We start from the raw sequence: 23,864 nt of genomic DNA, 5'->3' as shown, positions 1-23,864 counted from the left end.
CTGCCGGAGTGGGTCTGCTGTGACGGGTCTCCCGCCAGAGGACTGCCCCGCCTCCCGGCAGCCACCGCCTCTTCCTGGGACAGAAAGTTTTGGTTTCAAAATTAGTTACCACTTCTCCATCAGAAGAGACTGTGACCAAAGTTACAGAAAGGAAGACAGCCAGACATGGTGTGACTCAGAATAAAAGAACATACACGCTCGCACACACATGCACGCACGCACACACATGCACACATATGCGCGCGCACACACGCACACACATCTGGTCAAGCACTTAGAATCAGTGGTTCTCAACCTTCCTAATGCCGCGACCCTTTAGTACTGTTCCTCATGTTGTGGTGACCCCCAATTTCATTGTTACAAATTGAACATAATGAAAGCATAGTGATTAATCACAAGAACAATATGTAATTATATATGTGTTTTCTTAGGCGACCCCTGTGAAAGGGTCGTTCTACCCCCAAAGGGGTCGCGACCCACAGGTTGAGAACCGCTGACTTAGATCCAGCAGCTAACGTGCAGGAAATAGGACAGGGGCGAAGGTTAAATTAACCACAGGGATGCCGTCAGCAAGATCCTGACTGTGGGGACCTCTATAGGTTCTTTAATAAATAAAATGCAAGGCCGGGGGTGGGGTGGGGATAAAAGAGGGGGGACCTGTATATTAAAAGGGACTTAAACGACCTATCAACCAGTTGCAATGCACTGACCTTATTTTGATCAAATGGTCAAAGTGTGTTTTTTTAAACCGACAGGAGATAATTTAATTCAAATGTTGCTTGGATACGTGGCAGTATTAAGAAATTGCTGTTCATTTCTTTTAGTGTGATAATAGTATTATGGTTCTAGTTGTTTTTAAGTCTATATCTTTTAGCGGTTCATACCAGGGGAATCAACCTCACTAAACTAAAAACAAACCAATAAATTGTGGCACAGTCCTCCCTCAGTATCCTGAGAGGTTGGTTCCAGGACCCCTTGGGATACTGTACACTCAAGCCCCATATATAAAATGGTATAGTATTTGCACATAACCTACATAATCCTCCTGTATACGTAACTCATCTCCAGATTACTTAACATGCCTAATCCAATGCTATGTAACTAGTTGTTACACTGTATTGTTTAAGGAATAATCACCAGAAAAAAATGTACATGTTCAGTCAGTAAAAAGTATTAAAATACTTATTTTCAAGTATTTTTAATCCTTGATTGGTTGAATCCGAAGGAGTGGAACCTGTGGGTACGCAGGGCTGACTATACATGCAATTAACCATACAGTGTTGTACTATACCACCAGTCAAAAGAATGAGGAAGTTCTTTATGTATCAATATGAATTAACCTCCAAAATGTACTATTAAATGCAAAACACCAGGTTTGGGGGTGTGTGTATGTATAATACACATATATGTTTCCTTGCATATGCATGAAATATGTTTAGAAAGACACCCCAAAATGATTACATTGTAGGAGAGTAAGTGGGAGTCTAAGGGCAAAGGTTGGGAGGGAATGTTGTTTTTTGTTTTTAAATTGCTTTTTAAAAATATATTTTTTTAATTGATTTCAGGGAGGAAGGGAGAGGAAGATAGAAACATCAATGGTGAGCAAGAATCATGGATCAGCTGCCTCCTTACACCCCCCCCCCCCCCCCCCCCCCCGGGAATCGAGCCCACAACCAAGGCATGTGCCCTTGACTGGAATCGAACCTGGGACCCTTCAGTCTGCAGGCCGACGCTCTATCCACTGAGCAACACCAACCAGGGCAGAAGGGAATGTTTTTATTTACACCTACCTCCCTTTTCCTTACCTTTTACATTTGAATGGAATGTGGATTTTGACATTCTGAAGAGAAGGAAAAGGATTTGGCTCTAGCATTCCTGTGTGGATTGACAAATATTTTGATGACACAGGCATATTTAGTTAGGAATTTTACAAGTTCTGCCTGGCCGGCACAGCTCAGTGATTAAGCCTCCACCTATGAAGCAGGAGGTCACCATTTGATTCCCGGTCAGGGCAAATGCTCGGGTTGCAGGCTCGATCCCCAGTGTGGGGCGTTGCAGGAGGCAGCCGATCCATGATTCTCTCTCATCTTTGAGGTTGTTGCCTCTCTCTCCCTCTCCCTTCTTCTCTGAAATCAATCAAAATACTTCTAAAGAAGTTCTTAATGTGTTATCTAGGTTTCACACCTCTTCCTTATTCTTGCCAGGTGATTTGTCGTTGGGCCATCATACCAGTTATTCTAGAAAGACGCTGCTACCCAATCTGCTGTGAAAAGCTAAGGTGAGTCCCAGTAGTTCAGGATGCCAATAGGAAATTGCAAGTGAGGTAAGCAGATCATACTCCTGCAATCAAGGTGTCCTTCCGTGCACATTTTTCGTTTTCCAATTGTTTGTTTGAAAATGATAATATTGGTAAAGGTCCTTGGGTTTCCTAACGACGTGAACGTATTGTGTAGGATATGGAACTAAAGGTTCCACCCTCATCTACCTTCTGCAGACTGGGGCGGCTGCTGCAACCTTTCTCTTCCTGCTGCTGTGATGTCCTGGTGACTGGAATGAAGAGGTGGTGCTGGGACAACCGGTCCCACTTGTGTCACCCTCACCCTGCAGCACAAAGTCCTCTGTGACCTCTTTTCTGAACATCTACATTCTAGACCAGTGGTTCTCAACCTTCCTACTGCCGTGACCCTTTAATACAGGTCCTCATGTTGTGGTGACCCCCAATTTCATTGTTACAAATTGAACATAATTAAAGCATAGTGATGAATCACAAAAACAATATGTCATTATAGATGTGGTGTCCGATGGTCTTCGGCGACCCCTGTGAAAGGGTCGTTCGACCCCCAAAGGGGTCGCGACCCACAGGTTGAGAACCACTGTCTAGACAAAGTGGGTCAAGCACGTATCCAAGCTCTTCCTGCGCATTTTGTTCTGAGCCATTTCTTTACCAGTCCCTTCTTTACACAAGGGGGTGAGATTAATGTGTGTGATTGCATTGCATTGAAATTTGGAATCGTTTTGGAGCTGGAAGGAATTTTGAAAAGAGAACCAGTATTCTTCCTGGCAGAGAAAAAAAAAAATTAGTGGTCATGAATTTTGTACTGATTGGCAGCATAGATAAAGCGACTGTGGACCAGTGAGGGCTTCAGGCCACATCCGCTAGGACTGCCTCCTCCTTAAGGTCACAGGTTCTAGAAGCCCTCACAATACTTGCTACCTGTATGCCTCGGGTGGAAGGAACCATTGCCTCCTCCACGCCCAGCCTTTTCCAGATGTTAAGTTCTGTAGGTTACTCTTAACATGAAGGATTTGGACACTGATCACTTCTAGTGGATATATAGGGTGCTCATCTATATATTATTCCTAAGTTTGGAATTGATGTAATCTAGTTTCGTAGCTCCCAGCTATTGTGGAATTTAGTGTAGTGGATGTAGCAGGAAGTACAGCAGCTTTGGGGGCAGGTAGGTCTGGCATCGTGGACATGTTGCTTAACCCAAATTTAAACTCCCTTGCATAGAGAAAAACCCACTTCATAGAGCAGCTGTGAGGACTCAGGTCACATGTAAACCCCCACACAACTGCTTCAAGAGGAGGCAGCTAGCTGTTCCCATGGCACTTGTGCAAAGTGGAGCTCCACAACCCTTTGCGCACGAAATACAAAGAAAACAGGCAGCGCTGGTAACAACACCTTTATTTCCGTACCCTGTTGTGTGACTGGGAGGTGTTTTTCACTTTCCAATGATTGAATTCGGTTATAACAATGAAAATTCCAGAAGGTAAACGGGTCATTTATTGCTGCTCATGAGCATAAGTAAACAGACATGGTACCACATGAAGGAGTTTCGAACACTTCTAGACTCTTGGTCTAAGTTTTGAATATGGACCGCTATACTTTGGCCGTGGACCTAACAGATTATCAATATGCTTCCAAACCCCATCAATTCACTTCAGACACAACAGGAAAAGCTAGGATTTTTTTTTTTTTTCAGAAATTGAACAGGATTTTAGGGAGCTGACAAAGGCCAACAAGACTTGAGCCTATCATATTTATCATGATTATACGTATATTGCTATTAAAAATAAAATCAGGGTACACAGCAACCAACTAATTGCTAGTTTCATTTTGTAGATCGCTTTAGCATCTTTGAAAAATAATTTGCTTTAGAATTAGAGGCTATAGGATTTTGTTACATTTAAGTGGTTTTAACTTACTAATCTTTTGTGGACTAGTTAATTCAGAGAGATCCCAAGCCAAAGAATTGGATGGCCTATCGAATTGGATTTTGTACTAGAAACAGCTGTTTGCAAGAGTCTGCATTATATAGGACCTTTCCTTTCAGAATGTCTTTTATTCCTGGCTTCAAATCTTACTATCAGCATATGACACTTGTAGACAGTTTGATTAAGTGTTAACAAACTGGTACTCATGCCTAGAGCAGGATATAAAAACGTGCTGATCACCAAGTATGAGATTTTACATTACATTAAATTAAAATTATACACTGGTGGACACCAATAAGATAGGGAGTTCCTAGATCCTAGAAAATATTATGGCTAAGGAAATAGAGAACTCAAAAAAGGGAATCACGTCCAAGAAACTGATTCAGTATAGTAAAATAGAACTGAGTGCCCTGTCTTAGGAAAAAGTTTATTAATAATAAGGGACAACTGGGACATCATACATCATTTCTTTGGAGCTTAAAGTGCAGGCTATGAAATGGCATAGAAAATAATGCATAAAATAGTGCAATCTTAAGGTGCCATTGTTTTTATTATACATAGCCTATGTTTACATGTCCATTTTCTCTCAAAATCCAGCTGTCGTGACACCTTTTAGCTTATTTATTTAGGCATTATTTATACCTTTACCCACCTTTGGGGCTACATAGAATATCTTAACATTTTAACAAGTAGAATAGAGCGTACATCTCGGAACTACTAAACAGAGATTAAGGCAAGCCCCTATAAAGTTCAACACTCCAAAAAACATGGTTTACAAAAAGAAGTTGCTTCCAAAACCAGTGGCTTCAGACTGCATGGCACCCCAGTCATTTTTAAAGCACGATTACTCTGCATACACTCATGTTTGCCCAAAAGAGCAGCTTAAAAAAACAGCAGGTTCTCTAACCTCAGGTTCCGAAAGAACTCATGTTTCAGCCCATGTGGAAACCAAGTCCATGCAGGAGATAAGCCAGGGACCCTGTGGGGGGCAGTCTTCTTTTTCTCTTCTGTATGCCTTTTCACCTTGGATCTGTCTGTACTCTTGTACCATAATCACCTTGTAAGTGGGAATGACCCATTAAAATAGAGACATCTCCTCTGAAAACCAGCCAAGGGAGATGACAAGAATATTTCATGAAATGTTGTTCTAGGACATTAACATTGCGGCATTTACATTATTGACGTAGGATCCAGGCAGGATGGTTCTCTCTCTGGGAGGCTAGTTTACAATTTACCTACAACATACGTGTTTAAGCTGATCAAAAGGATTTGTGATTTGTTGAACCTTAAATACCATTATGCTATCCAAAAGCAAGTATAAAAACTACCAAATCGGTCAAGACAATACCATAACATGTTTTAACTAGATGTCCTAAGTAAGATTTAAGACTTAAACAAACAACAGAACTGTAGTGTTTTATTCTCCGACTCTTATGGAACATTCATGCATTAACAATCGCAACTCATTAATCTTACGGACAGGTGATTACAAGTGTACACTGTAGAAATTTGGATTTCAAAACAAAATCTACCTTCTAATGTGTAAAAGCTTGTAATGAAAGCCAAATACTCGTGTTTGCTAATGGAAGACTACAGATACATTTAGGGTATCTAGATCGTTTCTAAAGAAACCCAGGCAACTTGAAAGAATTCATTAACAACTATTAAAAGAAACCATCTGAGGTTATATCCCTTTGATGCATAAGAATCATACTTTGTAAACCTGTAAACATGTACTTTGTTACTTAAAAAAGTCTTCCTATTACCAGGAAAGCAGACTATTAAAGGCCATGAATATTCCAGTAGGCCTCTTCCAAAGTTATGACAATATGGCTAAATCCTATGATTACAAAAAATGAGACCTGCTGAGGAAATGAGTTCCAGACAGGGACTTTTACAGATGACCTTGGCTGACAAACCTTTTTTGGAAATTGTTTATTTTAAAATTACCTTCCCAATAAACCATGAAACACTTGGAAGTTATTTTATGGTTTTTTCATTGAAAACATACTATGTCGTAAATGGAGTTTCAAAGTTAGACATAGAATTGATCAAAATCTAAGGACAATACTATGTAAGGACAATATAAAAAATGGGTCAGAAAAAATTCCATTTGGTGAGGTTAATCTGAAGGATGCAGAACCATGTCATGTTGGACGGATAAAAAAAGGTGACAACTTTGTGCTTTTATTCAACTAAGGTACTTACCAAAACCTTAGGTTTTATATACAGGTACTAATTCCCACCTGGAAAGGGACAGTTTTCTACATTACACCTAAATTTATTTTAAATAACTGAAGCCCAGGGCAACAGTTGTTTAAAACAACAGTCAAATAATGACATAACTTAGTACATTAAAATAAAACTAGAACAGTAACATCTGAATGTCTCAAAAATATACAACTGGGGAAAATAACCACTGTGCACAATTTGGAGGCTGTTAAAGTGACCACTTAGAAGGCTGAACAGTGCAAGACATGCTTTTCCAGTTACAAGCTCAACACAGGAGTGCAAACAAAATTAAAGCTTTTGTTTAAAGTTGAGGACAAGGAAAGCTTGAAATTAATATTAAAAAGCTTCCCTCCGGTTATCCCCCAGAAATGAAATGATCAAAATGCTTTTTCGTAGTACAGTGTTCTTCAATGAACTTTCTTTCAATGGCAAAACTGCATCCCACAGGTTGGGTCCCCTACTCACCCCACTGGTCATCACACTTGATCAAGGAGCACACACAGTGGTGAGTAAGGAAAGTACTAGTAACCAGAGGTCTGATATCGATAGAGAGAGCCTTGGATTTGGGGTTCTGCCTTAGCCAGTGTACCTGGACCCTACAGAGAACAGATAAAGCAATGGGCTTTAATGCTCCATTGTTCCTGTAAAACTGGAGGACAAATGGACTCACAACCCCCTCCCCCAGAGGCCAGCTGTTGTGGTGGACGATGTTAAGTGCTTAAATTAACTCAGCCGCTGCTCTAACAAGTGGAGAAGTATAGAGGTTCAAGATCAATACCAGTGCAAGAGCTTTTTAAGTGAGTTGCCTAGGCAATGCATGCATCCATCCATGCAAACGTACGACGTGGCCCCAAAGAGAACTGAAAACATGATATAACTGCATAAGTCCCTTGCCAGTAGTTTATAAAAATATATAGTCAATACTGTAGAGGCCCCTTCTACAGTCAATACTATGGAAGTCCGTTTCAGTTACCCATTACTTCAATACCAAAAAGCATTTACTACTTTTCAGACATTCCAGACAAAGGTCACTTATAACAAAAAGTCAATTTTTTTTAAAACAAGATACTGTCCATTTAAAAAGTAGGTCTTTTCTTTCAAGTGAACAGGACATTTTCTGTATTAAACTTCTAGTCTGTCAAGACTGGTTTAGATCCTTAAGTAATGTGCATATATGCAGAAACAAATTAACTTACTTTAAACATGAGCTGCACAGAAAAAAAGTTAACTCCTCAAAACATGATAGAATAGGTCTGGTTAGTACAAATCTATTGCAAAGTAAAAAGGTTCTGTGCGTCAGTTCAACCAGGAGAAGCGGGGAAAGAATGTCCCAATCACGAGAGTTCAAGTTGAAGTTGTGTTCTGAGCGCCTAGAAGCCTAGGGGACGCCACGTTGCTCACGGTGTCCTGATATGCATGACTGCTCAAGCGACTAAGCCAGGCCTCCCTCTGGAGCCCAGAGCTCGTTCCCATTCACTTTCTGCTCCGGAGACGTTTGGACTTCCTAAGGGAGTCTATGGCTTCTGCTGCCTTTTTCCGTTTCCGGGGAGACTCTTCACTCTGCCCAGACCCTGAGGGGTTTCCTACTGCGCTTTCCATGACTTCCCGCAGTTTGCGCTCCAGCTCCGCCAGCCGTGCGTTCTGTTCACCTATGATCTGGGTCTGCTCTAGCAGTTTCTGGTCCTGGTCCTGAAGCTGTTTCTGTTGCTCTTGCACTTTGGTGCGGAGCTCAGAAATTTCACGCCTGAGAACAGTCACACCAGCACCATTTGTCTTAACCTGCTGCTGGAGTTTGGTAACCTCTTGTCTTGAAGGGTTTTGCTTGGAGAGGAGCTGCATTGTTGTTAGGGCTGCAGAAGGTCCTGGAACTGTTGGGAAAATAGTTTAAAACAGCCAGTTAGTCACTTAAAATGTCACTCTACCAGTAATACTTCATTAATTAAGCTTATTTTGAAATGGAATGTCCTTCTACCACTTCTGATCATTTCTTCTTTGCAATCTACTTTGTCTACTGGATTACTCCACTCAGACACCTGGTTTTAACTACAAATGAGTCTGAATTCTGATTCTCGTGTTCATGTGGCAAAGTGTGGATTGCCAGCATGGAGGAGGACATTTAATGGCATAAACTTGGATTTAAAATACTATAAATCACTTTTGGACCTAGTAAGAAAATAACATTTCTATCTTATTTTACCGAGACCAACATAAACATTGGAGTCAGACGTAGACCTATCATGTTCTTAAATTCTCGCTGCACTTAGTTACATACAAAAGCCCCAACTTTAAGGACAAATGGACACCACTCCTGACGATCATGGAGACTTTCTGACACGTGCAGGAAGGCTCTGGCACTGTTCTGTTAGGAATAATACAATGTCACATGGACATAAAAATCACTATTTTAAACTAATAACCTATTTTAAAAAACAACAACCACCTTTTCTCCTGAAGGTTTTCTAAAAGGACCAGAGGGATCCGTTCATGCCCTAACCCCATGCTAATTTTCTCCTTGTCCATTTAAATACCAGAATCTTTTCCTTCTCTCTCTGTTTATCCAACTTCCACTCATCCATCAGCACTCAGGTCAATTTTACCTCTTGTGAGGTCTTATCAGTCCAGCCAACAATGATCTGATCTTCCGTAAGATTCTGTCTCTGCTACTCATTTGGCATTTAAATGGACACTCCTGTAAAATATTTCTGTTGCCTACGATAATTGAACTTTGGGCCTGGATATGTCTTACCTTTTGAAATAGTAAGATCCTTGAGGGCAGACACCACGTATTACACTTCTTTTTAGTCTCCACAGGACACAGTACAGTGCTGTGCGCATAATAAGTACTCAATAAATAACAGGTATATTATTAATGCTGAGATGCCATAGGCTTTATAATTAAATTACAGAGAGGCACTCAGTTACCCCCGCTGAGTAAGTACTCCAGGGAGCTAACTACCCGAACAAAATGTTTTGCCAAAGTTTTAAGGACTGAGACTACTGAGCAATTTAGTCCTTCAGTAGATAAGGGCACAAGTCTCTAGGCTCGTGTCCTTCTGTGAAACAGCCACCACAGAAGTGGCAGTGTTCACAATAGCCTATGCACCCTGTCTTTTGAAGTAGCAACCAGACACCCTGAGGGCTGAAATAATTAACTGGATATTTCCAGGAAGAATTTTATCTGGTATTTTTAATTGTTTTAGGATAATGAATATTAACTAGTCAGAAACATCAAAAAATATGCCTATGGAATCTACATATATATACCTACATATAGTTTTTCACTGAGAAATTTTACTATAATAAATTTACTTTGGGTCCATAGGAATGGATATGTATGAAAATTTAGCCACAAGACTGTTGTTTAGAGTGTAGTTTCAATACTGAAAAACTAGAGACAAGTGTGCGTACGGCAGTGGATCAGTCACGTAAGGGATGGTCTATAACCAATTTGTCGTTAAAAATGATGGTGCAGATACTTATTTACAGACACAGGAAAGTTCAGATATATGATCAAACAAGGAAAAGAGCAGCTTATCTCATCTACATAGAACATGACACACTGAACACAGTCAAGTCAAGAGGTACCTGGAGGCGAGCCCATGAGTCTCCCGGACACATCTGACCCTGGTAGTTTCCTCTTCAGAATGGGAACAATCTTTTCATCAAAGTACTCCATTGCCATGGAGGAAATGTCCCTCAGCTCCTGAAGCACCTCGTGAGCTCGCTGAGGGGCTCTGGTAGAATTGACATATCTCAACACACGGTAAATCTCATCAATAACCTGAAACAATGAGCTCTCATTAGCACGTTCGAGACATATATATGAAAACAGTTAAACAGGGAGAGAAGTGACTGCGTGTCTGCAATTCCTGTAAAAATCTGTAGGATGATTTAACTGATGTACTGGCCATTGATAATATTACCATCTGGAACACACGGCTTTGGCCTTGTTAGAATACTTTATATGTTTCATACTTACATTTAATAAGTACCAGGCACTGTGGGGGGCTAAAGAATCAGGATGAATATAGCTCCTGCCCTGAAGAAAATCACAGTATAACTGGGAAGACATGTATAAATAAGTGCCACAAAGAGGGACATACACATGCTAAAAACTAGAGGACTAAACTAAGACATGAAATCCTGTGTGCAAGCAGGGGTTCTGCTAATCCTCCAAACCCACTTCACTCTAGCCCGAATGTGTCTCCCGGAGCCCCAGGAACCCCGCCTGACCTCCTCCTCTCGTCTACACTGCCACCGTGCTCTGTCCCTGGAGGTTTTGTTCTCTAAAACTTGCTATGGATTAGAATGAGGTCTCCTCAGATCCCACTTGCTTGCTGTCACCAAAGGGTAGCAAGAGAACCTTTTTCATTCCATGGTAACTGCGATGGGGAGACATTAGCATACAGGCATAGTATACAGGGAGAAGAAACAAAATTCTGAAAATCCTAATTCTCTTGCTGGAATAGTAACTGAACCCTCTTAGGGCAACTTTACCCTCAGCTGTAATCCCTGGGAGTTTATCCTTCATCCTTCCCATGGCTCCGGCATAGACCTGAAGACAGTAACTCACATCGCTGAAAACCTCCAGATGGATGACATCTATTCCAATGGGCCTTTACCTCCCCAATTGTGGGTGAATCACGAAATGATTGCCACCAAAATATCTCAAGCCACTTCCAATCCCACTCATTCCTCTTGCTGCATTATCTGGCCAGCACCCGACTCTGGAACAATCCCATTATCTACCTTCTCCTTCTGCAGGCTGCTGAGTCCTGATAGGAACCATAAAATCCCACAGGATAAGCAGCACGAGAGGCTCTTTCTACACTTTTCACATAATGCGCCACATGCTGAATCCTGCCCGGGTTTGAGATGATAATAAAATATTAGTTATGAAAAATATTTCTAAGTTTTAAAATCGTATGGAAGAAACCAAATATAGTGACCAGCCATCCCATTTCTGACATTGTGGTTCACTCTATCATGCAATGTTTAAACTGGCACAGTAATTGCCCTTGCCCGCGATTCTCTACTCTCTGCTTATATTAAAGAGCTAGAGGCCCAGTGCACGAATTTGTGCATGGGTGGGGTCCGGCCGGCCTGCCCCAATCGGGCAGGGTCGGCTTGGGGGAGGGGACACGGGAGGTTGGCCGGCCAGCCCCGCCCCCAATCGAACTCCCTGTCAAACTCCCAGTTGAGGGGACAATTTGCATATTAGCCTTTTAATATATAGGATGGAGCCCAAAAAATGTTATCAGAACTCCCTAGAGTGAGCCAAGATGGCTGTCAGGGGAAGCGAGGGGAGGAAAAAGGAGGGAACTAAAAATTCAGTATGAGAATAAATTGATTTGATTTTTAAGAATGTCATCACATTAAAATCAAATTTAAAGGACACAAAAATACAACTTTCTGGAAACATAAGCTCATATTAGAGAATACTCTTCAAAATGACCCATTCTCTTCAAAAATCTAGATCAAGAAACAAAGTAGAGAGAACTATTCCACATTAAAGAAGATTAAAAAGTCCACGTATGACCCTGGATTGGATTCTGGACAGAGAACTATTCCACATTAAAGAAGATTAAAAAGTCCATGTATGACCCTGGATTGAGAAAAGAATAGTTAGGAAGGTATTATTGGGATAAGTGATGAAATCTGAATATGGATTATCAACGAGATATTTAATTGTAATTGTATCAATGTTAAATCTCCTGATTTGAGATCTGTACTATAGTACAGAGGCCAACTAACCATTCTCTCAAAATGGTTGGCCTCTGCTCACATGTGTATGTGAATGCTGACACTGACCATAAGCTTACTGTAAAAAGTTTAACTTCTAAATGTCAGATTGAAGATTGGAGAAATGTGTATAGGAATAAGCCAACAATCTGAACCCCCTTAGTTTGGAGAGAAGATGAATGGATATCAATGTAGTGGCGGGATCAGCAACTAGGTCCCTATCTGACTTGTGCCTGTTTTTGTAAATAAGAGGGGACTTTAAAAAATTGATTGATTTCAGAGAGGAAGGGAGAGGGAGAGGGAGAGAGAGAAAAACATCAATGATGAGAAAGAATCATTGATCGGCTGCCTCCTGCATGCCCCACACTGGGGATCAGGCCCATAATCCAGGCATGTGCCCTTGACTGGATTTGAACCTGGAACCCTTCAGTCCGCAGGCCACTGCTCTACCCACTGAGCAAAACCAGCTAGGGCTAAGATGGCACTTTTAAGAAACAAAATAATCCAAGCTGAATTAAGTGTGGTAATTAAAACAAAAATTACTATTTTTTAATTGTCCAGTCAAGTTTAGGCTTACAGGAGAAAAATTAAAATAAGGTCTTGTGAAGAAATGGGTATTAAGGAAAAATGGAATAAAACAGTAAAGCCCCACAATTGAGAAATCAGAAAACTTGAGTGCAGCTTTTGTCACATCACTTAAGGTCTCTAGGCCTCAGTTTTCTGATCAATGAAATAGGAATAATACTTTTATCTACCTTGCATGGCTGTGATGGAAAGTAATGAGATACTATATATAAATGCTCTGAGAATTAGAAAGTATTTCATAAATATAAGATGAGGGCAATGGCAAGAGAAAAAGATAGGTAGCTGCCTATATGATAAATTAGGCACAAAATTCCTTTTCAACCTCTCCTCTCCTGAGGGCGAGGTCAAGGCTGCAGTTAAGGAGCTGTCCAGAGCAAATGCCCAAGGGGACCGACTGCATCTTGAAAACTTAAGACATTCTCCACTGCTGCCGGTTTTATCCTTTTATTTTGGTACTAGAAGCGAGAGGTCAAGTAGGGGTTTCTAAAAAAAATGGATTTGATCTCATTTGTTTAGACTGTAAAGATCATCATTCCAATCACATGATCCCAATGAATTAGAACAAAGATTAGCAACCTCTATAAAGGCCAGATACTAAATACCTTGGGCTGTGCAGACCACATGGACTCTGCCCAAACAACTCAACTCTTGTTAGTAACAGCTGACTGAATTGCCTCTGAGGTCATGAAAACGGCAAGATGATTCTTAAATATTCATATTCTTAACAATGAGATATGCAATAAAATGAGGCGATAGGGGGTAACTAGTTCAATGAACTTTCCAGGAATACTTAAGAGATAAGGCCTATCAATCAAATCAGGATACAATCTGGCATTAAGAATCAGAATCTAGCCGGGCTGGCGTGGGTCAGTGGTTGAGCATCGACCTATGAACCAGGAGGTCACAGTTCGATTCCTGGTCAGGGCACATGCCCTGGTTGCAGGCTGAATCCCCAGTGAGGGGTGTGCAGGAGGCAGCCAATTCTCTGTCATCATTGATATTTCAATCTCTCTCTCTCCCTTCCTCTCTGAAATCAATAAAAATATATATACTAGTGTGTGTGTATAAAATCAGAATCTAAAATTTCTTTTTTTTTTAAATAATTTTTTAAAAAATATATTTTATTGATTTTTTACAGAGAGGAAGGGAGAGGGATAAGGAGTTAGAAACATCGATGAGAGAGAAACATCGATCAGCTGCCTCCTGCACACCCCGCACTGGGGATGTGCCCACAACCAAGGTACATGCCCTTGACTGGAATTGAACCTGGGACCCTTGAGTCCGCAGGCCGACGCTCTATCCACTGAGCCAAATCGGTCAGGGCAGAATCTAAAATTTCTAACTGGTCACCCTTTTAGAGTATCCTACAAAAAAGCAATGTAGCTAATATGAGGAAAGTGAGATATACCAAAGAATATTTAAAATAAAATGTAAAGAAACAGAATACCCCCCCCCCAATAAATACCACATAAAATTGAAAATAGAGAAAGTGCATACAAAATATTGCCAATGTTAATTATCTATGGAAATAACAAAAAAAAGAACATTCCGATTTTACTAGGTAGTAATTAGTTCTAACCATGTTGATACTTTTGCTAGTGTCAACTAAGTAGCAAAATGACCTTTAATTCCACCTCCACCCTTCCATATAAAAAAAGGATCTAGACATATTTCATCTGAATTTACACTCAATTCAAGAAGGATGATACTACTGAAGGTATGAGTAGCATACTGAATACTGGGGCCTTTTAACTTCATAACACCAATATGCCACATATACTTATTTCTGGGTTAAACAGCGCTATTACTTAGCTCTGAGTATGTTGCTATATAATTATTCATTCTTTTCAAATCTGGAAGTTTTATAAAGTTTTCTCATGAAACATTTCTCAAATAAAACAAAACCCAGCTTGTCCCTCCTACTCTACGCCCCCCGATCCCCCCCACCCCCCGCTAAATTATAACAATCCTGAAGGCAGGACAATACTTATCTTGTTCATTGCTGCGGTATCTCTGGCATCTTAACAAAAAGTAAAAGTTCAAAAGTTTTTTTCTTGAATATGAACTCTTAACAGGCTTCTCTAAAGAACAGCAGGGTTCCTACTGTATATTTCATAATTAACATTTTAAATATAAAGAACACACAAATGACTCATATTTCTATTAGATACTGTACAGAAAGAAGCTATACAAATCCATCCACAAAAACTCATTCCAGGGAATTAGGAACAATTCTGACATTTAAAAATCACTGTAACTTTATAATGAAGTTTACATAGTACAATCCAGCTGTTGTAAGTAAGCAATTCTATTTTACCTTTCCTGGGATGAAGCAACAGAGATTGGAATCCACATACTTCATGAAGGTCATATTTAATAGTGAAAGCCTTGTTTCGACGGCAGCAAGGATGTCTGCATGACGAGCTAATGAATGGTTTCTCCTTTCTGACTCTCTCCTATAATTACAAAAGCAACCTTTAAAGATGCGCTGTAGACTAAAGCGTTAAACAATCAAAACATCTTAATGAAACAACCTAACATTTACATGTCCAATTAGAAATCTACAACAGGATCATAATTCAACTGTAAGGATAAATAAATCATGTCCAGAAATCTTTGCTAACGACTAGCACTTACTGACAAAATACTTAGAAAAAAAAAATTATGGGCTTTTTTGGTCTATATCAAGCCTAATGGCTGTTAGAATCAGAGAAATTAGAAAAATAAAAGAATTACGCTTGGACATATAGAGATTGTATCTTTTGGCCCATAAAACGAACTCATTTAAACTTTTTAAAGTTTTATTAAGAAATAATTCACATATAATAAAAACCACGTTTAAAATGTACAATTGAGTGGTTTGGGTGTATTCAGAGTTGTGGACCCATCGCCACCTCTATTTTAGACCAATCTCATTACTACAGAAAGCAAGCCCACGCACAGCATCAGTCACTCCCATTCCCCAGCCTCTGGCAACCACTAGTCTTTTTTCTGTTTCTATGCATTTGCCTAATCTGGACATTTCAGATAACTGGATTTGTGCAGTATGTGGCATTCTGGGTACATCTCTCATTTAGCACAGTTATGGCCAAATAACATTCTATTACATGTTATATCATTATTTTTGTTATCAGTTGTTGGACTTTTGGGTTGTTTCTACCTTTTGGCTGTTATGAATAATGCTGCCGCGAACATTCATATCTAAGCTTTTGTGTTGATATAGTTTAATTTCTCGATTCTATACCTAGGAGTGAAATTGCTGGGTCAAGTGGTAACACTATGCTTAGCTTTTTGAGGAACAAGTTGCTTTCTAAAATGGCTGCACTATTTTATAATTCCCTCAGTAATTTATGAACGTCCCAGTTTGCCCACACCCTTCCCGCGCTGTCTGTCTTTTTTATTTGAGCCATGATACTCAGTGTGAAGTGGTGTCTCAGCGTTGGATTCGCAATGCCCTGATGACTAAGGATGCCGAGCACCGTTCACGGCTGCAGACTTTAGCATGTCTTCTCTGGAGTGAAATTGCTGGGTCAAGTGGTAACACTATGCTTAGCTTTTTGAGGAACAAGTTGCTTTCTAAAATGGCTGCACCATTTTATAATTCCCTCAGTAATTTATGAATGTCCCAGTTTGCCCACACCCTTCCCGCACTGTCTGTCTCTTTTAGTATTTGAACCATCCTACTCAGTGTGAAGTGGTGTCTCAGCATTTGATTTGCAATGCCCTGATGACTAAGGATGCCGAGCACCATTCACGGCTGCAGACTTTAGCATGTCTTCTCTGCAGACACGTCTATTCAGATCCTTTGCCCATTTTTAAACTGGCTCGTCCCTTTGGTGTTGAGTTCTAAAAGCGTCTCATAAATCTGGACACAAGTCCTTTATTAGCTGCACATATTTTCTCCCAAACTGTAGGTTGTCTTTTCACTTTCTTCATGTTGTCCTTTGAGGCGAAGCAGTTTTAAATGGTGATAAAGTCCAGTTTGCCTTTTTCTGCTGCTGCTTGTGCTTTCGGTGTCATACCTACGAAGCCAGTGCCTAACCCAGGTTCATCTGAGGTTTTACAGCAGAGCACTGACATTTACAGGTATGTGGTGTGACGGAGTCCAACTTGATTCTTTTGTGTGTAGCTACCCAGTTGTCCCAGCATCATTTGTTGAAAACATTATTCTTTCCCCACTGAACTGTGTTGGCATTCTTGTTAAAAATCAACTGTTAAAATCAGAGGTTTATTTTACGGACTCTCAGTTCTAGTCCACTGCTCTCTATGTGTGTCCTTGCGTCAGTACCACATTGTTTTATTACAGCTTTGTAGTAAGTTTTGAAATTGGAAAGTGGTAGTCCTCCAACAACTCTGTTCTTTCTCAATTGTTTTTTATTATTCTGAGTCTTTTGTATTTCCCGAGAAATAGTAAAATCAGCTTACCAATGTTTTCAAAAAGGATAGCTAGGATTTTGTCGGGGTTGCATTAAATGTACAAATCAGTTTAGGGAGTATTGCCATCTCAACAATAGAAAATCTTCCAATCCCTCAGCATGGAATGTCTTTCCATCTAATTCTCTTTAAATTCTTTTAACAATGTTTGGCAGTTTTCAGTGTACAAGTCCTGCATTTGTTTTGTAATATTTATTACTAAGTATTTTATTCTTTTCAATGCTCTTGTAAATGGGATTGCCTTCTTAACTTCATTTTTGGATTGTTTATTGCTAGTGTATCCAATTACAGAATTGATTTTTGTATATCAATCTTGTATCCTATATCCCTACCCAACTCATTTATTAGCTCTAATAATTAATTAGTGTGTATTCCTTATGTATAAGGTTCTATACATACAAGATCATGTCATCTGTGAACAGAGAGAGGAACTCCTTCTTTTCAACGAGAACGTCTTTTATTTCATTTTCTTGCCTAACTGCCCTGGCTAGAACCTCCAGTAAAATGTTGAACAGAAATGACGAGAGGGAGCAAACTATAGTAAAGTATCTCTTATTGAGATCTGGGTACCCCTTTACTACAAATGACTATTTAACAAATAACACATAATATATTTTAAATACTGATACTAAGAGTAATTCTTTTCTCTCTCTCTCATAACACCCAAGCAAAATCAAGAAACACACCAACAAAATCCCCAGCTGTGAAGCACTGCCATTGCTGGCCATGACACACCTTGGGAGCTGTGCTTTGACTTGTTTCTGACACAGATTATGGTACCTCTCCACTTTTAGAAATCCCTGATTCAACATTCTCTGGCAGACCAAGTCCATTCTTTTACAGACCTACAGGGAGAGAGGAGGAGAAAGAAGAATTTTAGAAAGTAATAATCAAATTAATGACAGACAATTAACTTAAGACTCATAACTGAACACTGTAAGTTCTCTGTGCTAGTATTGTTCCCATTTACGGTCTGAATCCTTTGATCATATGTGGGTGAACCCCTCATACTTCGCAATTCTGACAATAATGCATTAAAAATTAATATGTGTAGGCAAGGTAAACTTATCTTTTTAAAAAATATATTTTTATTGATTTCAGAGAGGAAGGGAGAGGGAGAGAGAGATAGAAACATTAATGATGAAAGAGAATCATTGATTGGCCGCCTCCCGCAACCTCCCTAACTCCCACTGGGGATACAGCCTGCAACCTGAGCATGCGCCCTGACCAGAAATGGAATCATGATCTCCAGGTTCATAGGTCAATGCTCAACCACTGAGCCACACCTGTGGGGGAGAAAACTGATCTTTTAATTTAGGTATTTGTTAATAGTTCTAAATGTATCCCCACTAATATGGTCAGAAAATGTAGTCCTGAAGATCAATCAAACAATATATTCAAAGGTTTTTAATGGTTTGAAACAAGGGAAATTCTTAGATAAAAATGTATATTCAGCCCTAGCTGGTTTGGCTCAGTGGATAGAGCCTGTGGACTGAAGGGTCCTGGGTTCGATTCCAATCAAGGGCACATGCCCGGGTTGTGGGCTCGATCCCCAGTAGGGGGTATGCAGGAGGCAGCCGATCAATGATTCTTTCTCATCACTGATGTTTCTCTCTCTCCCTCTCTGAAATCAATAAAAATATATTTAAAAAATATGTATATTCGAGCTAGAGTCCAACCTCTCACAAAGTTTATATGACCTGTAACTGAATGAGAATTCCTACTCATTTCTACTAGTGATTTGGGTTAACTATAGACAGTTTCTCTATTCCAGATACTATGATGTCCTCCAAAATATCTTAACATGTGTAACAGACTCTCAACTATTTTGAATCTTTAAGGAATATGATGTTTATATACAGTAAGAGCACAGGATCAAAACACCTAGATTTGAGTCCAATCTCTATGCTCTCTTGAGCAAGTCAGCTACCATTTGAAACCTGAGCCAGCCACCTGTAAAATGTGGATAGTATCTAACTCAGGACATCATGAGGATTAAATGAAACAATACATGCTAAATCATTTGGTAAACTCTAAAGTGTTACATAAAAACTATGTTAAATAAATTTTAACTAAGTACTAATTTAAAAACTATGCTCTATATACTTAGTTTATGTTTCTGAGCTATCTCAGCATCTTTCTTAATGAGACCTAGTACTTAGTATCTGTTTGTTTGTTCTTTGATCCCGGACAATTTTGCAGTGACTCAGAACATTAATTCTCATTGTACAGATGTTGATGGTGACAGATAAATCTATATCAAGTTCAAGTCAATCAGGCACGGGCTGTCTTATACTTTTTTCTCTCTCTCATAACACCCAAGGACAAATGTTTGACAAATACTTGCTGAAACTACTGATACAAGTTTGCTTCCTCCTGGGAATACAGGGACAAATAAATTCAAACTGGTTATGCTAATAAAAGCATTAGTACTCTTAATATTAAATAATAGATACTTCCTAAATCACATGTCAAATGAAAGGTATTAAGGAAAACAGTTCTTTTCATCTATATTTTTTGACTATATATTTATTGACTTCAGAGAGGGAGGGAGAAGAAGATAGAAACATCAATGGTGAGAGAGAATCACTGATTGGCTGCCTCCTGCACGTCCCTACTGGGGATCTAGCCCACAACCCGGGCATGTGCCCTGACTGGTAATCAAACCGTGACCTCCTGGTTCACAGGTCAATGCTCAACCACTCAGCCACGCCGGCCAGGCTATAAAGCCTCCTTTTTTAAAAAAAAAATATTTTTATTGATTTCAGAAAGGAAGGGAGAGGGAGAGAGAGAAACATCAGTGATGAGAGGGAATCATTGATTGGCTGCCTCCTGCACGTTGGACCGAGCCTGCACCTGGGCACGCGCCCCTGACCAGACCGAACCCGGGACCCTTCAGTCCACAGGCCGATGCTCTATCCACTAAGCCAAACCAGCGAGAGCCAGAAGCCATCCTTTTAAGGTAGTACCTTCTTCAACATTGTAAGAATCCACAGCTCTCAGTTTACCAGGACATACAGTTATATCTGGTCTCTTTTTTTTAAATGAAATGATGATAAGAGAGAGAAGCTATTGCTGTTTAACATCCTTACTTGCTTCCCCCACAAGTTGTCAACCCCAGAGGTTCTCAAAAACAGTTTCTTAAATCTGACAAGTCTGTGAAATAAAATGGTAGAAAGCAGGAGGGAGTCTGCTCACTAGTCTAGGACATCTAAAACGTCACACATCCAAAACCAATCTCATTTTAATCTAAGTCCCCTTCTGCAATTACTTTGTTCCACTCTATGTCTGTTGTTGTTTTTTTGTTTTTTCTGAGAGGAACATTCTTCTACTTTACTCCCTGGATAAAACCCCATTATCTTGAAGAAGCCTGTCCAGATAAACCCTCCCGATGACCCCGACACCCTTGTACGTATCTGCTTGTGCGTGTTGTCCTGCGCTAAGTGCTCAAGGAACACTGCTTCCGTGAAGAGACTGGACAGCGTTCCTGACTGAACCCTTCACTCTCAGACTAGAATCTATAGAAAGAAGGAACTATCCCCCAAATATTACAATCTCTTACTTGAACTTAAGCACCTCCTAAAAAAATCAATTACCTGGTGATGAGATTGTAAAGAAAAAAGGAAAAGCAGCAATAAAGAGAGTGTATTCTCTATGACACAGCAAGAGGAGCAGTGGTTCCCAAAGTGTGGTCTAGGGAGGGACCCCTGGGCTTCCCAAGATACTTTCATGGGTTTGGGAGGCCAACTATTTGCATAATATTAAGATGTTATCTGCCACGTTCACTCTCAATTCTCTCACAACATACAGTGGAGTTTTCCAGAGGCAACACATCTGAGGACACTGTTCTGACAGCTGATATACTGTATATTCTTGTGCTTTCTAGAAATTCCTAAGGTAAGCTCTGAGGGTCCTCAGCAACTTTTAAGATTGTAAAGGTGTCTCAAAACAAAAAAGTTGAGAACCACTGACACAGAGCAAGCAATATGAAGAAGACAGCTTGCCTGGTTAAAAAAAAAATAATAATAATAATGGTTTCTCATTTTCCTTTAAATTTCCTACCAATCAACCCTCTCTATGACTGAAATTTTCTAACAATGGAAGAAAAGAATTACAAATGGGTAACAGATTTAACTAGTTAGAGTGCTCTTGAGAAATACCTTGGGACAAAAGCATGTATTTATGTATTTTGTTATCAACGGAAAAGTTTCATTCCAATTGATAATGTGCAAGACTTCTGAATCCAACCTTCAGGAAAACGTACGTCCTGAGCCACTAATAGGATTCCATTCCATTTACAGGCACTCCACTTGCCCCCCCACCCCCGAATATCCAATAGGATCCCCTAAAACCTCTCAGAAAGCCTCCCCTGCACCCGAGTCAGTGCTGTCCTCTCCAAGTGGCTTTACTCTGCTCCCCAACTCCTTGACCTTTGCCTCTAGTTTCAAAAACTCTCATGCCTGTCACAGGGACCTGGGTGACAGTCTACTGCTGCATCAGCACAAATTTGTCTGATTTGCTAGAAAAACAACTCAAAGTACAGGTTTGGTCAGTACAAAAGCTGAGTCCAGCCAAATAATTTTAAATACACTAGAGGAATTAAATACTTAAAGTTAAGTACTTAAAATCCTGTGTAACCAGGATTTCCAAGCTCTGGGTACATTTCTGGAGCAACTCGATGGCAGAAAAACAAACAAAGGACTTAAGAAGGCACCTGGGCAGTCCTTTGGAAGTGACTGGACTGGGGAGTCCAATTTCATTATTCACGGCAGCAGGAGGCAAAGCTTGTGATCAACCTAAGTGCACAAATCACTGAAAAATGTTACGATTGCAATTTCAACGTAGAGCAAATCTTTTAAAGAAAATATAGAGTCCTAAGTACCTGTTGTGTGCCTGTTCTCTAATCTAGATGCTAACAGAATGATGACTGAGGTCCTAATCAGGCAAGTCAACTGGGAAGGAGGAAAAACAAACTCCTGAACCATACGTCAACTAGCCAATACGCCCGAGTAGCTGACATTTAGCTTAGGAAACCAATTCCTTCCAACCACATCCAGCCTAATTCCCCTAAAAAAATAACAAAAGGAACTATGTAATCTCTATGCTTCATAACACCATACGTACTAAAGTTCCTGGATTTTTTGGCAAACAATTCTTCAGGTACGAATGCCACTTACATAGAAGAGGCATGTGTGGCACCTCCCAGGCATTGGCTCTAGACTGCCAATTTCATGTGAAGGGCATAATTAAATTTAATGCTGACATCTAGTGGCTAGAAAGAACATCTTGCTTTTCTAACGTTAACCAAATTGTACCCTATGACACCAAACCAAAGAATCTAAAACTAAAGGCATCTCCAACCCCCCGAAAAGATGATGCATTTAATCCAGCGGTTCTCAACCTGTGGGTCTCGACCCCTTTGGCGGTCGAACGACCCTTTCACAGGGGTCGCCTAAGACCATCCTGCATATCAGATATTTACATGACGATTCATAACAGTAGCAACATTACAGTTATGAAGTAGCAACGAAAATAATTTTATGGTTGGGTCACAACATGAGGAACTGTATTTATAGGGCCAGGAGGTTGAGAACCACTGATTTAATCTAAGAATTATCCATTAACCTCAAGTAAAGAAAGGAGTGAGTTCCCTTTTGCTAAAGCGGAGAAAAAACATCTCAGAGGTAAAACTGGCTGTAGCCTCTTGGGGTGAGGGGTTGGGAGGGTTGGTGAGGAAGGGCTCCGTGTGAAACAATCTTTGAAACTACAAATCTGTATCCTTAAAAGGCTAGAACAGATAGTTGCTTAAAGATGAACAATGCGACTGAATATTTCACTCGGAAGAAATGTCACTTGATAAATTGTGGGGTGTGTTTTAACTGTCCCCTAGAATGGGCCGGTTCCTCCCCCCCTTTAAAAATGTTTTTAATTTTTAAAAAAGTAAAACAACAAAAGAACAAAAACCCCCCCGTTTTCCTCAACACTTGTATGAAACAGAACCGTGACCGCCCCAAGCTCTGCAAAGCTATTGTCGGGCTGAAAGGCTCAATTCACATGTCATGTCCGCGCAGACACCATCCTTGACACAAATTGAAGAAATATTTAAGATTCTACATGGGATTCTAAGGACGGGATATGTTGAAAAGTCAGGGACAGTCCATTCTGAAACACACTTTCCAAGGGAAGAATGTTCCATCCTGCAGACTGGAATGAACTGCTGTGTTGTCGAGAAAAATAATCAGTCATCAGGTTGAATTAATATTAATAAGCTTTGTTGTTGTTGTTTTTAAAAATAAGCGTGATTTCCTTTTTTTTAAAAAGCCATGACAATCCATTTTAAACGGGAGGTGTAACCCCGAAACACACATATTGATGAGGAAGGAAGCGCAGACACGCGTCTTTGTCCTCGTAAGAACCGGGATGGGGTCCGGTCCCCCATCCATGTCCCCCGCGACTGTGAATCCACGGGAAGGAGGCCGCGCGTGGCTGCACCGGGACCTCCCTCCACCCCCGGCCAGACCCCCAGGCACAGCCATCCGTCCCGGAGTCCCCGGCTGGACGGACGGGTTGTCGGGGGAACCCTCGCCTAAGGCTGGGGGTCGGCGCGAACCCCTAGTTAGGAAACGAACTGCCAGGGGGACCCGGGTCGAGGG

The 23,864-nt window shown here is 40.4% G+C and overlaps 2 protein-coding genes across 2 annotated transcripts in view; one reads left to right on the top strand and one right to left on the bottom strand.

Moving 5' to 3' along the window:
• Window positions 1–2,204: 2,204 nt before the first annotated feature.
• The window catches only part of TP53BP2 (tumor protein p53 binding protein 2), a 107,963-nt gene continuing 86,303 nt past the window's right edge, over window positions 2,205–23,864 (top strand). The window contains exon 1 of the mRNA XM_005866511.2: window positions 2,205–2,278. The gene's annotated coding sequence lies outside the window, so the exon portion shown is untranslated. The remainder of the gene's footprint in view (window positions 2,279–23,864) is intronic.
• Window positions 3,674–18,220, bottom strand: FBXO28 (F-box protein 28). Its single transcript, XM_005866512.2, has 5 exons — window positions 18,182–18,220; window positions 17,947–18,056; window positions 15,095–15,233; window positions 10,036–10,231; window positions 3,674–8,318 (listed from the first exon to the last, which is right to left on the bottom strand). Exons 1-5 carry the CDS (start codon window positions 18,218–18,220, stop codon window positions 7,924–7,926), a joined length of 879 nt encoding a protein of 292 aa, XP_005866574.1. The 3' UTR covers window positions 3,674–7,923.

The sequence above is a fragment of the Myotis brandtii genome, unplaced genomic scaffold, assembly GCF_000412655.1.
Source record: "Myotis brandtii unplaced genomic scaffold, ASM41265v1 scaffold231, whole genome shotgun sequence".
In the NCBI taxonomy this organism is placed as follows: Eukaryota; Metazoa; Chordata; class Mammalia; order Chiroptera; family Vespertilionidae; genus Myotis; species Myotis brandtii.
This window is presented reverse-complemented; position numbering and strand designations above follow the sequence as displayed.

Coding starts and splice junctions, on each gene's coding strand:
- FBXO28 (XM_005866512.2), bottom strand. CDS start 18,220: ATGAGGGGTTCACCCACATATGATCAAAGGATTCAGACC. Junction 18,057..18,181: donor ATGATCAAAGGATTCAGACC/GTAAATGGGAAC, acceptor CTCTCCCTGTAG/GTCTGTAAAAGAATGGACTT. Junction 8,319..10,035: donor ACTCATGGGCTCGCCTCCAG/GTACCTCTTGAC, acceptor TTTTCCCAACAG/TTCCAGGACCTTCTGCAGCC.